Here is a 13464-nt window from a genome sequence, read left to right on the forward strand (position 1 = left end):
TCCATTCACTATTAGATATTTCACCTTTTAAAGATTATATTCCACCTTGTAACAAATAATAATTTGTTATTGATTGTCAATACACATTGATACAGAGTGATAACAAGTTTATAAAGCCTTTTGTATAGTATAGTATAGTATAGTATAGTATAGTATAGTATAGTATAGTATAGTATAGTATAGTATAGTATAGTATAGTATAGTATAGTATAGTATAGTATAGTATCTGTTAACAGGTTTCACAGTTGATCGGATCTAGAATTTGACCCAATAAAATTATGTAATAGAAAGAATGAAAACCAATGGAGGTTGGACACTTCACTATATAAATAGCTATAAGAAGCATATTGAGTTTCTTCAATAATATCAATATATCTCATAAGAAAAGTAGAAGAGTCCAGTAGCACCTTTAAGACTAACCAACTTTACTGTAGCATAAGCTTTTGAGAATCACAGTTCTCTTTGTCAGATACAGACTAACAGTGCAATCCTATGGAGAGTTACTCCAGTCTAAGGCCATTGACTTCAATGGGCTTAGACTGGAGTAACTCTGCATAGGATTGCACTGTAACAGTGCTAACTCCTCTGGATATCTGATAAGAGTACACCTCAGCCAACTTGAAGCTACCTGGAACAAAAAATTAATCAGAAAAGATGCTAGCAGAGACATGATCGGACTTATCTTTTTTCCCATTATAATGTAGCTGTAGTAGACTATTAAAAATTAGGGTGGACAAAAACTTGTGCATATCTGTTAAAATTTCCTGATGTATAATATAACACAGGATATCCTCTAAAGGTACGGAGACACTTTCCTTCTCTTGCTGGTACCAAGATGTGTTTCAGACATTCTAAGGGCAACCCTGCCTCCACTAAGGGGCTAAAGACCTAAGTTATTCCATCTAAGGAAAAAAAAAATCACATTCTTTCTAGAGTGATTGAAGTAGAAGGCAGCTTTCCTCAGAAGGACTGTGAAACTATACGTCAATATTTTAGGAACTACAAGAAACTCTTGGAAAGAAAGAGGACAGACGACACACGCAGGAAGAGCAAACAGAACTGCAGGTCCATTCAGCTCCAAGGAACTGGCTTGATTAAAGTCAGAAGAGACTGTGGGCCAAGCTACGAGTGACGAATAACACTTGAACAGCAAGTGCGTTTCTCCCTGTTCACTTGCCCTCCACTCGATCCACTTGCCGTTCAAGTGTCATTCGTCACTTGTAGCTTGGCCCTGTGAAATGGCTGGACTGCTTGGGCACACCAGGTCTGAATTGTTTTATGTTGATTATACTTTGCCATTTCAGTGACTAGAGTTGCTGAGTCACCTTTAGTCCGACAGCTACCATTATCCCTCCACAGTCATATTGATGCAGGCAGTCAATTATTTTATCTGGATTTCTTGTGGCTAACAAGACTGGGGGGGAAATGAAGGCATCTTGGGAATAAACTTGTAATACACACAATAGCCATGAGAGGGTTCACGTGTGGAACAAAAATACTTGCTAATGAAAACAGTTGGGAATATAGCCAAACACAAGCATCCTTGCAAACTAATCAGTCTTTAATATTTCTGGCCTGGTCTGCTTGCACACACTCATCAGTTCTTTTTCCCAGCATTTTTAGAACACATGCCAACTGTCAATATTATATTCCTCTGCAAGGATTTGCTAATATAACCAGAGTGTGTGCCGGGCAGTGGGGGGATTATTTCAGGTGGGGATTTGTGTTGGTCTGCAGTAGAAGAGCAAGATTTGAGTCTGGTTGCACTTTAGAGACTTACAGTGCAACCCTAAGCAGAGTTACTCCAGTCTAAGCCCATTGAGTAACTCTTTTTAGGATTGCACTGTTAGAGAGGGGATTATGTGTCTATTATCAACAGTATTTTGATAGGGGATAAGGGAATTATTCATTTCTTTGCATATTTTATATTTATCAGCAATTTCAGTTCTCTGTGTTTTGCTCTTGGCTTTGTGGATTTTCTGTGTGTGCAGGTTGTATTTATACCTTGTCCCTGGTCCCAGTCCGTTGAGAACTTTATAGGTCAACACCAAAACCTTGAATTGGATATGGAATTCCCATTGAACTGCTGCAAGATGGGAGTGATATGTGCCCCATACGGGGTGCCAGTTAGGACATGGGCAGCTGCATTTTGGATCCTCTGTAACTTCCGGATCAGACCCAAGGGAAGCCCTGCATAGAGCAATTTACAGTAATCCAACCTGGAAGTGATGGCTGCATGGATCACTGTCATTCAGGGCTGGATCGAGGGGGGGCAGGGGGGTAATCTGCTCCCAGTGCCACCAAGGAGGAGGCACCGGGTGCAGCTGCCAGCCGCCGGGAGCACGCAGGCGGCAGCATGGGCAGCCTCCCAGCCCCCCACGCAGGCTTTCGCCTGCCCCGCAGGACAGGGGGTGGCTGGCTTGCTGTGCGCCCCCTGTCCTGCAGGGCATGAGAATGGAGCGGGCAGCTTCCCAGCCCCCCGTGTTGCCTCCGCCAAATCCGTGGCGTGCCAGGACACCTGGCTTGCTGCACAGGTAGCACACTCTGCCCTGTGTGATGATGTCACGGAAGTGATGTCATCACACAGCACCAGGAGTGCGCGCGCTCTGCACATGCACAAGGGGCCAGAGTTGGGTTGCCCTGGGTGCCAGCAACCCTAGATCCAGCCCTGCTGTCATTAGGTCATGGGTCGAGAGGCAGGGGGCAAGCTGTCTGACCTGCCGAAGGTGGGAAAAAGCAGACCAGGCAACTGCCGTGACATAGGCCTCCATCAATAGGAAGGTATCCAGCATCATCCCTATGCTCCTGAGTGCTGGAACGGGTACAAGTAGTGTTCCATCAAAGGTTGGGAGCAAGATCCTCAAATCCAATGGCCCATGACCTAATTCCACGACGACCTCCGTCTTTGTGAGATTCAACTTCAGGCGACTCAGTAGAAGCATAGAAGCAACACTTGTCATTTGGCTTTCTCTCTTTGCCCTCTGGGAGGCACTTTAGGTGCTAAGAAAACAGACTTCGGGGCAGTATGTCTGCATTCCTTGGCACAAGCTGGCATTGATTCTGGATGTGCAATCAGGGAACAAACACACCCGAGTGTTTGCTCTGTTTGGCTTTGAAATGTATGTCACTTTGCACAGAGCAGCCGAGTGGATTCAAGGTAACGTAAAAGATTTCTCATCTTATGTGCTTCCTTATTCCAGAGTAAGGGCCTTTGCCTCTAGATCCCAAAAGATCTGATCCTTGGCACTAAACTTCTGGAACGAAAGTTATAAAAGCAATGAGACCAAGTTAATCCAGTAAAACAACCAGTTTATCAGCTTTTTCTAACTGAGGGTGGGGAGGGCAGATTTAGCTGCTTGTATATATTTTTTTTTCTTTTGGGAGCTTGTACACTTAGAACTAAAGGACTCTACCCTCACAACTGTTGCTCTGTTTACAGAATTACGGACAAATTCCCAGAAGAGGAACTGGGCTCGAAACCATTCCATTTCTGTGAATGAGTAGTCCGAGCAACTTAATAAAGGAAAACGAGGAAGGGACAGTAGGATACTTTGGCTGTTTGGATGAATTTAGCAGGTAAGGTACTTTTTAAAAACCCACAATCATTCAGAAATTTCTGGGGGAGGGGGGATGGAGTAAGCTGACCCATACTTTCAGGGGAAAAAAAAACCCTTCCTGTTATATAACAGTGACAGGAAACATTATGCAATGGGTTGAAAACGCTGCTTTGGAAGTAGTCTCAATTGAACTTCAGGGCAAGACATCTCCGAAGCTTGAGAAGTAATATTCCAAGGGAGAACAGGCTGAGAGAGAGAGTCAAAAAACAGGATTCGGAAGCTGCTGCTGACCTCAAAATCCGACGGTATCACTACAAGAGAAGAGTTAGAGGTGTTTCGAGTTAAAGGTGAAATGGGAACATGGGGGAGGAGTCTGGAAGACCCTGCAGCCAGAAGAACTGGAGAAATAGTTTGTTTAGAAGAACAGTAAGCCAGGCATACTTTTAGGTAGTAGTGGTAGGATCAGAGCTGGCATCGGCACAAGGCAAGGTAGGGCAGCTGCTAGGGCTTCTGGTGGGGCCCATTGCCATAGACTCCCAGCTCATGTATCTTCTCTGATGCTTGCACTCACATCCTTCCACTGCTTGAGTGCCCTTTGTCACTTCTGCGCCCAGCTGCACATGGTGCCTAGCACTGCTGGAGAAGGGGACGTGGGTGGTGCACAAAGCATCAGCATTCTTGGTGGTCGTGACAATGGCACTTGGAGCTGCTCCTACCACCCAGCACCATCGGGGAAAGGACATGCAGGCAGTGGGGGCAGCTGCAACTGCAGATGGTGGGAGAATTTGTGAGTGGGCAAAGGAAGGGCACACAGGCAGGTGGGGGCAAGTGGGTGGGAGGGCAAGAAGGGGAGCCTAGCAGTGGGCATAAAGAGGCATTGAGCACTCTCTTCCCAGTAGGGTTGCCATGTTCCAGGTGGTGGCTGGAGAGCTCTCGGAGATCTTCCACTGATCTCCAGGTGACAGATATCAGTTCCTCTTGAGAAAATGGCTCCTTTGGAGGGTAGATTTTATGGCATTATACCCTGCTGAGGCCCCTCCTCTCCTAAAACCTGCCCTCCCCAGGCTGCACCCTCAACATCTCCAGGAATTTCACAACCCAGAGCTCGCAACCAGAGTACTTCTAAACCTGGGGTAGAAGAACAGATATTTTGGAAGTTGGAGTTTAAATTGTGACTGCTAAAATTCCCTCTTATACTCAACTGTTAAAAGGAATAGGATTGCCAGTTCCAGGTTGGAGAGGGAGGGGTTTGGAGGGAGAGGGGGACCTCAGCAGCATGTCATTCCATATAGTCCACCCTCCAAAGCAGCAATTTTATTCAAGGGAACTGATTTCTGTTACCGGAGAGCAATTGTAATTCCAGGAGATCTCCAGCCCCCTCCCCCCGGAGGTTGGCAACCCTAACAGGAACCCTGTCTTGACCTGTGTCTACTCAGCCTAGCTGAAGAAGTTGCAGCCCTGGGAGTGTATAGATGAGTCTGGAAAAACAAGACATTGAAAAGCCGGCAATATTTAGAGCATAAAGTTTGGGGAAAAAATCTATAGTGATTTAAAGATTAATCTGATCACAATGCAGAAAGAAACATGAGAGGTACCTAAGAGCTGACACAGCTATTTCTAAGCATTTGCCCAAGAGGAAACTTCTAGGTGTGAAGCTCAAAACAAGCAACTGCAGAAAAACAAGCACTGGAATTCCGTTTGCATTTAAAGTCAAGTTATGTAATGAGAAACTAAGCTAAACCAGTTGACGGATATTCCGAATTCCAGTTTTCTTAGAATATCAGCCCCCAGACTTGTAAACTATGAACTGGACCCAGTCTAAATTGGTAAATTCTACTGATTCCCCCATCCCATTTTAGATCCCCCCCCCATGTCATTCATCAGGGCTCCCAAGAGCAGTATTTTGTGGAGATCAGGAGTAGAGATGGGCACGAACTGAAATACGAACCAAAATTAAGCACAAACCAGGCTGGTTCGTGGTTCGCAAACCAGCGGTTCATCAGAGCCCATTTCTGATGAACTGCCATGAACTTTAGGCTGGTTCGTTTGGTTCATTTTTTCGTTCGTGACTGCAGACAGTCTGGTGCCAATCAATCAGTTTCCTAGGCAACAGGGGATGGACTTCCTGCAGACCTTCTGCTGACCCAGAAGTGATGATTTTCTGAACCGGATGTGATGTTTTCACGAACCAAATGAACCGGTTCGCGAACCAGGGGCAGGTTTGTGCAAGTTCGTGGTTCGTGAAATTTGACGAACCACGAATCGCATGGTTTGGTTTTTTTCCGGTTTGTGCCCATCTCTAATTAGGAGGGAGTTTAGAGGAGGCAGGAAAGTTTCGTTAGAAAACTTAGCCTAGGTTCAAGCCCTTGCTTAATAAGACATATAGTAAAATTATAGAACAGTTATAGAAATGCCACAGCTGCTGTCTTCTAAGCTGCTCAAAGTTAAAATGGAAAAACATTTGGACAGGCTGAATCTAATCTAGTGTAAAAATTCAGTGATCACTACTAGGTGAAGGTGGATTAAAACATATCGTCCCTGGAACAGACAAATAATTTTAAAAGGCTTAACATAGGACTCTCTTGAATTTAAATCACAGGCAAAAGTCTGACAAGGAACTTTGAGAATGGTGAATAGACGCAGCCACCTTTACAGATACATCGCTGGGTTATATAAGGATGTTTTTAAAAAAATCCCCTTCCCATAACTACTCCCTAGATTTTTTTTAGATGTTTTACAATTATAGTATACATTGCAAAAATTATATAAGCAAAACAGGAAGATATAGGGGGACAAAATAGACACATACACATCTTTTCCAAGACTGAGTGTTGTGTAGTGTTCATGCCAGATTATGATCTTGGAGACTCGGGTTCGAATCCCCACTGTGGTTTGGAAGCTTGCTGGATAACTTTTTGTCAGTCACATACTCTTAGCCTAACCGACCTCACAGGGTTTTTGTTTTGGGGATAACATGGAGGAGAGGAGAATTATGTAAGCTGCTTTGTGCTCCCAATGGGGAGAAAGTCAGGGCATAAATGAAGTAAATAAATCTAGCAACTATTGGCTGGATTTGACATAATATCAATTAGCTTTAAGCCTTGGTCCAATATGCCGGATACATTGCAGTCCAGTACTTCTAGATGGGCACTGACATCAGATACAGAACATTGTGCCAACTGCTTCACCACACCTTCCATTTTCTTTGATATTGCATTATTCTTATTTATATGCGCAAGTCTAACTGGTATATTATTCCACCCAATGAGTAATTTAAAATGTTTTTTCCCAGATTACACAAAGAGTGAAATACATATTTACCCAAGCCATCTATCATCAGGCTTTAGAGTTCTAAGTTACCTGACCGCGGTTCCTAAGTAGCATTAAAGTATTAGAGGACTCCTGTACTTCTGAGCTTTTATTTTCATATCTGAAGGTGATACAGAACACATTGCAGAATTTTTCAGGCACATATTTGCTTCAGCTCTCAATCCCTCCAGATCTTCCCCCACTCCTCTACATTAGTGATTCACACAATGGTTAAAAACATTACAGGAAAGCAATCTTAATGCAATCGTCTGCCTATGTGCGTGTGGAAGGGGGGGTGTCAGTATTTTATCACAAGTGGGTTTTGGAGCATTGCAGGCATTTGCCAAGTTAAGCTGTAACGAAATTCCGAAATTCATCCTAAATCACTAGTGTTTTGTGAAGCAACATTTGTTTCCCAAAGTGCAGAGTGACAGTGCAATCCTAAACAAGAGCCACACTCCAATGTCAGTAGCACAATCACTCATGTGTTTTGGGTTCTCCTCAGTTCTTGCAGGAGTGGTGCCAGATTAGGATTGGGGGTCATGATTACTGGGAGAGGGGGTCTTTGGCTCTCCCCATGCCATTTTTTATCCTGAAATAGCCCCAGGGAGTGCTATAGTACCAGTTGAGGAAACTCCTGAATCCCAGGGACCCCATGCCTTTGGGAACTATTTCCGTTGGGATTTTAGCAAAGTTTCCTATGTTCAGTCATGAAAGAGTTAAATTGCTGTTCTGTTTGTTTGGTCAGATAGCTAGTTAGCATAGGACCACTTAGCTGCCAAGTTGAAGTTCCTGCCATAGAAAGGGGAGACTTTAGTCTTTATGAAGGGATCTAGGATTGTCTATTGGATGAACTAGTTTATTGGGGTGGCAATTAACTAGCAACATATACTAAGGTTTTATTTCTTTGTCCTCTCTCTTAGTCTTTGTCTTCAGTCTTTTGTCTGCAATTTAGACTATCCCGTTCTAGTTAACCATCAAGATGTAGATAGTTTTTCTTTATTTTTTCGCCAATGTACCCTTTCCCCTGATATCTAGTAAAAGTGTAGATCAGTGGTTAAATGGTTCGGCTGCGAATCAGCACTCCACTGGTTCGAATCCCACGACTGCCCTGAGCTCAGTAGGTGACCTTGGGTCAGCCACTCCTCTCAGCCTCAGCTCCCCAGCTGGATTGTGAGGATAATAATAACACTAACTTGTTCACCGCTCTGAGTGAGGCACTAATCTGTCTAGAAGAGTGGTATATAAGTGCAGTTGTAGTTGTTGTTGTTAAAGAGCTAAAACCACAGAAGTCTGTCTACTTATTTCCACTGCACTAATATTAAACTCTGCAACTTTAAACCCCCAACAGTTTCAGTTCGGGATAACAGAAAGGGAGACTGCACCTCCCCCCTCCCTTTCCATGAATGCAACAGTTATGATCCTAATTAAAAACTGCACATTCTGGAATCAAGGAGAACCCATAATTTGCCAAGGGTGATCTTTATTTTTTTAAAAAAATATGTTTTATGTGACTTATACCCTGCCCTTCCCGCAAGCGGGCTCGGGGTGGCTTCCAACAAAATATATTGTTAAAATACAATAAAACATTATTATTTATTATTTTATTTTATTTTATCACATTTCTAGACCACCCTCCCCGTCAGATGGGCTCAAATAGCATAAAATCCACATTAATCCAAATAACATAAAAAATCCAGGTGCCACCAAACAAATCAGGCTACTGCAAAGTCACCATAAACCACAGGAGCCACTATGATGTAACTCCAGGACAGCTGCAAAAGGAGAGACAAAATGTTGGCCCCCTAATCATCCTGTCATCCAGGGCTAAGTTTTCCCATCTGCTCCGTTCTGTCCCCTAGCTGCCTGCCTGTAAAAGAACTGGAAACCTGATACCATTTTGTCAATTAATGGTTAATTATTTGATGTCTGTATTTTAATAGGATATTTAATATCTGTTAGCCTGCTTTTCGTTGAATAGAAAGACAGAATAGAAATAAATAAATGCATAAATCCATTGAAGTCAATGGGCTTAGAAGACTGTAGCCACGTTTAGGATTTCACTGCTATTCATTTAAAATTATTATGAAACAGGCCATGAAACGAGTTAATACATCACCGTAATCCGCTTTTTCATTTCAATCTGTCAACAGGAGGAGCACAACGCCCTGCCATGAAACTTAAGGAGTATTTTGCAAGAATTTCTTACAAAGGCCCTCAGATGCCACTGGATTTAAAAACCTTGACGGCAGTTTTGCAACACCACATCCGATCAGTACCATTTGAAAACCTCAGCATTCACTGTGGTGAAACCATTGAGTTTGGGTTGGAAGCGGTCTACAACAAAATCGTAAAGAACCACCGAGGCGGATGGTGCCTTGAGAACAACCTTCTTTTATCATGGGTCTTTCAGACCATGGGCTATGAGGTCACTCTTTTGGGATCTCATGTTTACATCCCTCAGGAAAACAAATATGACGAAGCCATGAACCACCTCCTGTTTAAAGTGGTCATTGATGGCAAAGCCTACATCATCGATGGAGGCTTTGGGATAGCCTTCCAAATGTGGGAACCAATGGAATTGGTTTCTGGAAAGGACCAACCTCAGAAGCCGGGCATCTTCCGCCTCACAGAAGAAAATGGAGTATGGCACTTTGACAAAATAAAGCGCAAAGTATATGGTTCCAGTGCTGATAACAGCTCTCTCTACTTTGATGGCCCGGAAGACTTGACTTGCAAGAAAGTTTTTGCATTTACGCTGAAGCCACGGTCGATAGAGGAGTTCCGAGAGCAGAATACGATTCTACAAACTGCACCTGATTCTTTGTTTGTTAAGAAGTCCATCTGTAGCCTCCAGACTGCCAATGGCTTTCAGGTTTTGATTGGCTGGACACTCACAGAAACCAAATATGATTACAAGGACAACATGGATATGATAGAACGGACCACTCTTAGTGACAAAGAAGTGGAGAAAGCTCTGAAGGAGCGGTTCAACATAAGATTAAAGAAGAAGTTTGTCCCCATTAATGAAAGCCTAGTGGCCACATCTTAACTTCGATTACTTCCACAGCAAATTTAGAAAACCCTACCTGAGCCAAGCAACCCCAAAATTGTGAAAGAAGCAAAGAATATATATATATATATATATATATATATATATATATATATATATATATATATATATATATATATATATATATACACGTAGAATTCTAAATTGTTCTCAAATAGCACTTAGAGAAAAAAAAATTAAGTAAATTTAGAGATTCTTGCTGAAGCAGTTATCTCAGGAACATCAAGAGGAGCAAAATGAGTTTTGATAAGATTATAGCAACATGCCTTGATTCTGCAAATTCCCCCTTTTAGCATAGTGGATAATAACATTATTTGAGAATTATCAACTCTCTCTTGGCCCCTTGAGTGTATCCCTTACAGTTTCCCTGTAGACATTCCCAAAGGCATTATGATGTAGCGCTATTAACCACTTAGATCTAATGTTTTTCTCCATGCAACTGTAGAACCATTGCTTGCCTGCTTGCAGTAGCGAGGGAGAGATTGCTTGGGCCACACAGCAAACAGCTATATAGGAAACATGAATTCAGATCTTAGCATGAGATTCTGAGATGTTGGTAATATGGGAATCGTTCCTTAGTTTCCTGAATAGCAGCTCCCCGCAGCTGTTTTGGATCAGGAAAGCAGCACACGATGGAGGCAGCTCGAGGCCTTTCTCTTTGTGCCATAGTCCCAATCGTGGCCCCATGCATGCCTGTGGGAATTCAGTTCTTAGCATGGGAGTCTGAGACATTGGGAATGTGGGAACCGTTCCTTAGTTTCCTGAATAGCAGCTCCCCGCAGCTGTTTCAGATCAGAAAAACAGCACGCGATGGAGACAGCTTAAGGCCTTTCCCCTTGTGCCACGGTCCCAGTTGAGGCTCATGCATGCCTGTGGGAATACAGTTCTTAGCATGGGAGTCTGAGACGTTGGGAATGTGGGAATCGTTCCTTAGTTTCCTGAATAGCAGCTCCCTTCGGCTGTTTCAGATCAGAAAAACAGCACGCGATGGAGACAGCTTAAGGCCTTTCCCCTCGTGCCACGGTCCCAGTTGAGGCTCATGCATGCCTGTGGGAATTCAGTTCTTAGCATGGGATTCCGAGATGTTGACCCTTAGTTTCCCGAGCAATCTAAGGCCAATCTGAAATCTGATGCTATCAGAAATCAATCATAACAAACTCATATAATTTTCACTGCCCGACTCTTTTTTATTTCCCTGATCCTTTTGTATAACTATGCAGAAAGGATAACTGCCGTTTTGGCCTGCTCCTTCATTCCTCTGAGTGGCGCTGTGGCCTTGATTATTTCGCTCAGCTAAATACAGGGACGAAAAAGGCAATCTGGATTTTGATTTACAGTGTGAGTGTTTCCCATCACGAGGAGATTTGGTGAGATGCATTTTATAGATATGCCACTCATGTATACAACTATCCCATAAATCTGGGAAAAAAATGTAGAGATTACATTTCTGAAAGCCAAGACGATTGAATCTCATCAGTAGCCACATTTCCTGCAATTATATCCCCCAATTGCAAGCCAATTTTAAAACAGAAATAAGATGTTTTCGTGGCATTTTTTTTTTGCTCACTCTGCCACACAAGCCGCTCTCCTTTCTTCTACAAACTTGTTTTCAGTACAAAGCTGGTCCAAGTTCAGTTGCTGGCACCAAACATTGTGAGAAACTATCATAGATATTAAAAGGTCTGATTGTTCTAATTGAGGAAGAAAACTTAAAATTTTCCATATCTTGACAGCTCTGAGAAGCAGTTGTAGTGCTAATTTTCTCAATGGGTGAAAGGGAGGCAAGCGTTGAGATCTTTTCATTCCCGTTCTAAAATAAGCCAGTCCAATCCCAAGGCTTTTTATAACAGTGATAGTTTGCCCAACGATGACCCAACAAAATTGTAAGAAGGACCTCCCTCAAAATAATGCAAACACTGAATTCAGTGTCACAGTAAATCACTTATTAGTAGAGTTGCCAGGCCCCCTCAACCTCCTGGCAGGGGATTGGGACCTGGCACTTACCTGTGGGGGTGGAGGCATCATCACGTGGCCCCTAGGAGTGCGCCCACGCTCCACAGGGGCCCACGCTCCGCAGCGGCTCAAAACGGGCCCGATCCATGCCAAAACAGGCCCCAAACAAGTCCAATCTGGGCCAAAACGGGCACGTTTGAGGCTGTTGTGGAGGGCAGGAGTGCTCCTGTGCTCCACAGCAGCCCCAATTCAGGCCTGATCCAGGCCAAAATGGGCCCAATCCAGGCAGCTGCATGATGGAAGGACAAAAACGGAGACACGGAACCTCTCCTTGACTTCACGCATATGAGCCAGCTACCTAACTCTGCTCTATAATTATCGAAGAAGAGCTGAAGGGAACCCAGTAGGAAATGTGATACATGGCCCTGAACTCACTGTGCTTCAACAAACCGTTTGTCTTCAGCCTGATTTGCAATTCTGTCGAAAGAGTAAAAAACTGTCCATTGCTGAACCAAAGGTGGCCAGAGGTCTCTGAAGCAAGCAGGCTTGGAGACAGGGTGGGTCTAAGTCAGAGAAGCTGGCAGGCACAAAAGGAAAATCAGGTGTCTTTCCCCTACAAGAAGTAACCCAAAGTGAATGGAAACATCTACCAATTTTAGACCTGCAGTAGAGCCTCATCGGGTCTCTAAAATCAGCTGATTTTCCAGACTGAGACGATAGTTGAACTGCTGTGTTAATGGCCCAGTTGCAATGGCCTAGCCAGAAGCCTTAGTGACACAGGAAACCAGTGCAAGATCCTCGGGGCTTCTGGTTTGCATCTCAGCAATGGCCAACTCTCCTGAGGAGAGTGGCAGCAGCAAATGAAATCAAGACTCCAATGTAAAACCCCTTTGCACTAAGAACAAAGTTACAGTGCAATGGGTTAGAGATGGCTATAGTCATCTTGATATGAAGTAAGCAAAGGCGTTTGAGCTAATATTGCACTACAGGCTAAAAGCCAAAATATTTTGAGGGTCAAGAATAGGGTTGCCAGCCATCTGCCAGCAATGCCTGGAAGCTTTTGAGGGTGGAGCATTGTGTGCCGTGATGTCATTTCCGGTAGCATCACAGCATTGTGGCAATGCTGTAGAAATTTCCAGGAAGTGATGTCATAGCATTGCAAAGATGCTCTAGAAATTTGCCAAGTCTCTGTGATAAAACCACAGAGATTTGGGATATTCCTACAGTGTCACCATGATGTTATGATGAAGTGATGTTGCAGGAGGCCAGCAATGGAAGCCCGGCACCCAGGGGTGAGAACTTTCCTGCCATAGCAGGACTCAAGCAACATGGAAAGATGTAGAAATTCTGTGAATAAAAACAGGGTATATTAAGTTATAGGTTGAAAATCCTAATAGGATAGATGCAACAAAAAACAAGTGACATATTATTCTTTTTAAAAGTAGTATGTATTTCAATAACGTTTAAATAAAATGTCTTTCATGTGATGTTGTTTTGTAATGCTAGAGTGTCTCTCTCACCGGATTATGAGATGTCTATGTAACCATTATAAATCAATAATTATGTGAGGTT

At 43.4% G+C, this 13464-nt stretch overlaps 1 protein-coding gene across 2 annotated transcripts; it reads left to right on the forward strand.

The window, feature by feature from the left end:
* The first annotated feature begins 3454 nt into the window (after nt 1-3454).
* Nucleotides 3455-9982, forward strand: LOC129344172 (arylamine N-acetyltransferase, pineal gland isozyme NAT-3-like). 2 transcript variants are annotated; one of them, XM_055000691.1, is made up of 2 exons: nt 3455-3576; nt 9020-9982. In XM_055000691.1, the coding sequence occupies exons 1-2, from the start codon at nt 3564-3566 to the stop codon at nt 9916-9918; spliced, it is 912 nt and encodes a 303-aa protein (XP_054856666.1). In that variant the 5' UTR covers nt 3455-3563; the 3' UTR covers nt 9919-9982. The 2 variants fall into 2 exon arrangements, with proteins under 2 accessions (XP_054856666.1, XP_054856667.1); XM_055000692.1 differs by lacking the exon at nt 3455-3576 and adding an exon at nt 3810-3904.
* Nucleotides 9983-13464: the final 3482 nt, after the last annotated feature.

This window comes from Eublepharis macularius, chromosome 16 (assembly GCF_028583425.1).
Source record: "Eublepharis macularius isolate TG4126 chromosome 16, MPM_Emac_v1.0, whole genome shotgun sequence".
NCBI lineage: Eukaryota > Metazoa > Chordata > Lepidosauria > Squamata > Eublepharidae > Eublepharis > Eublepharis macularius.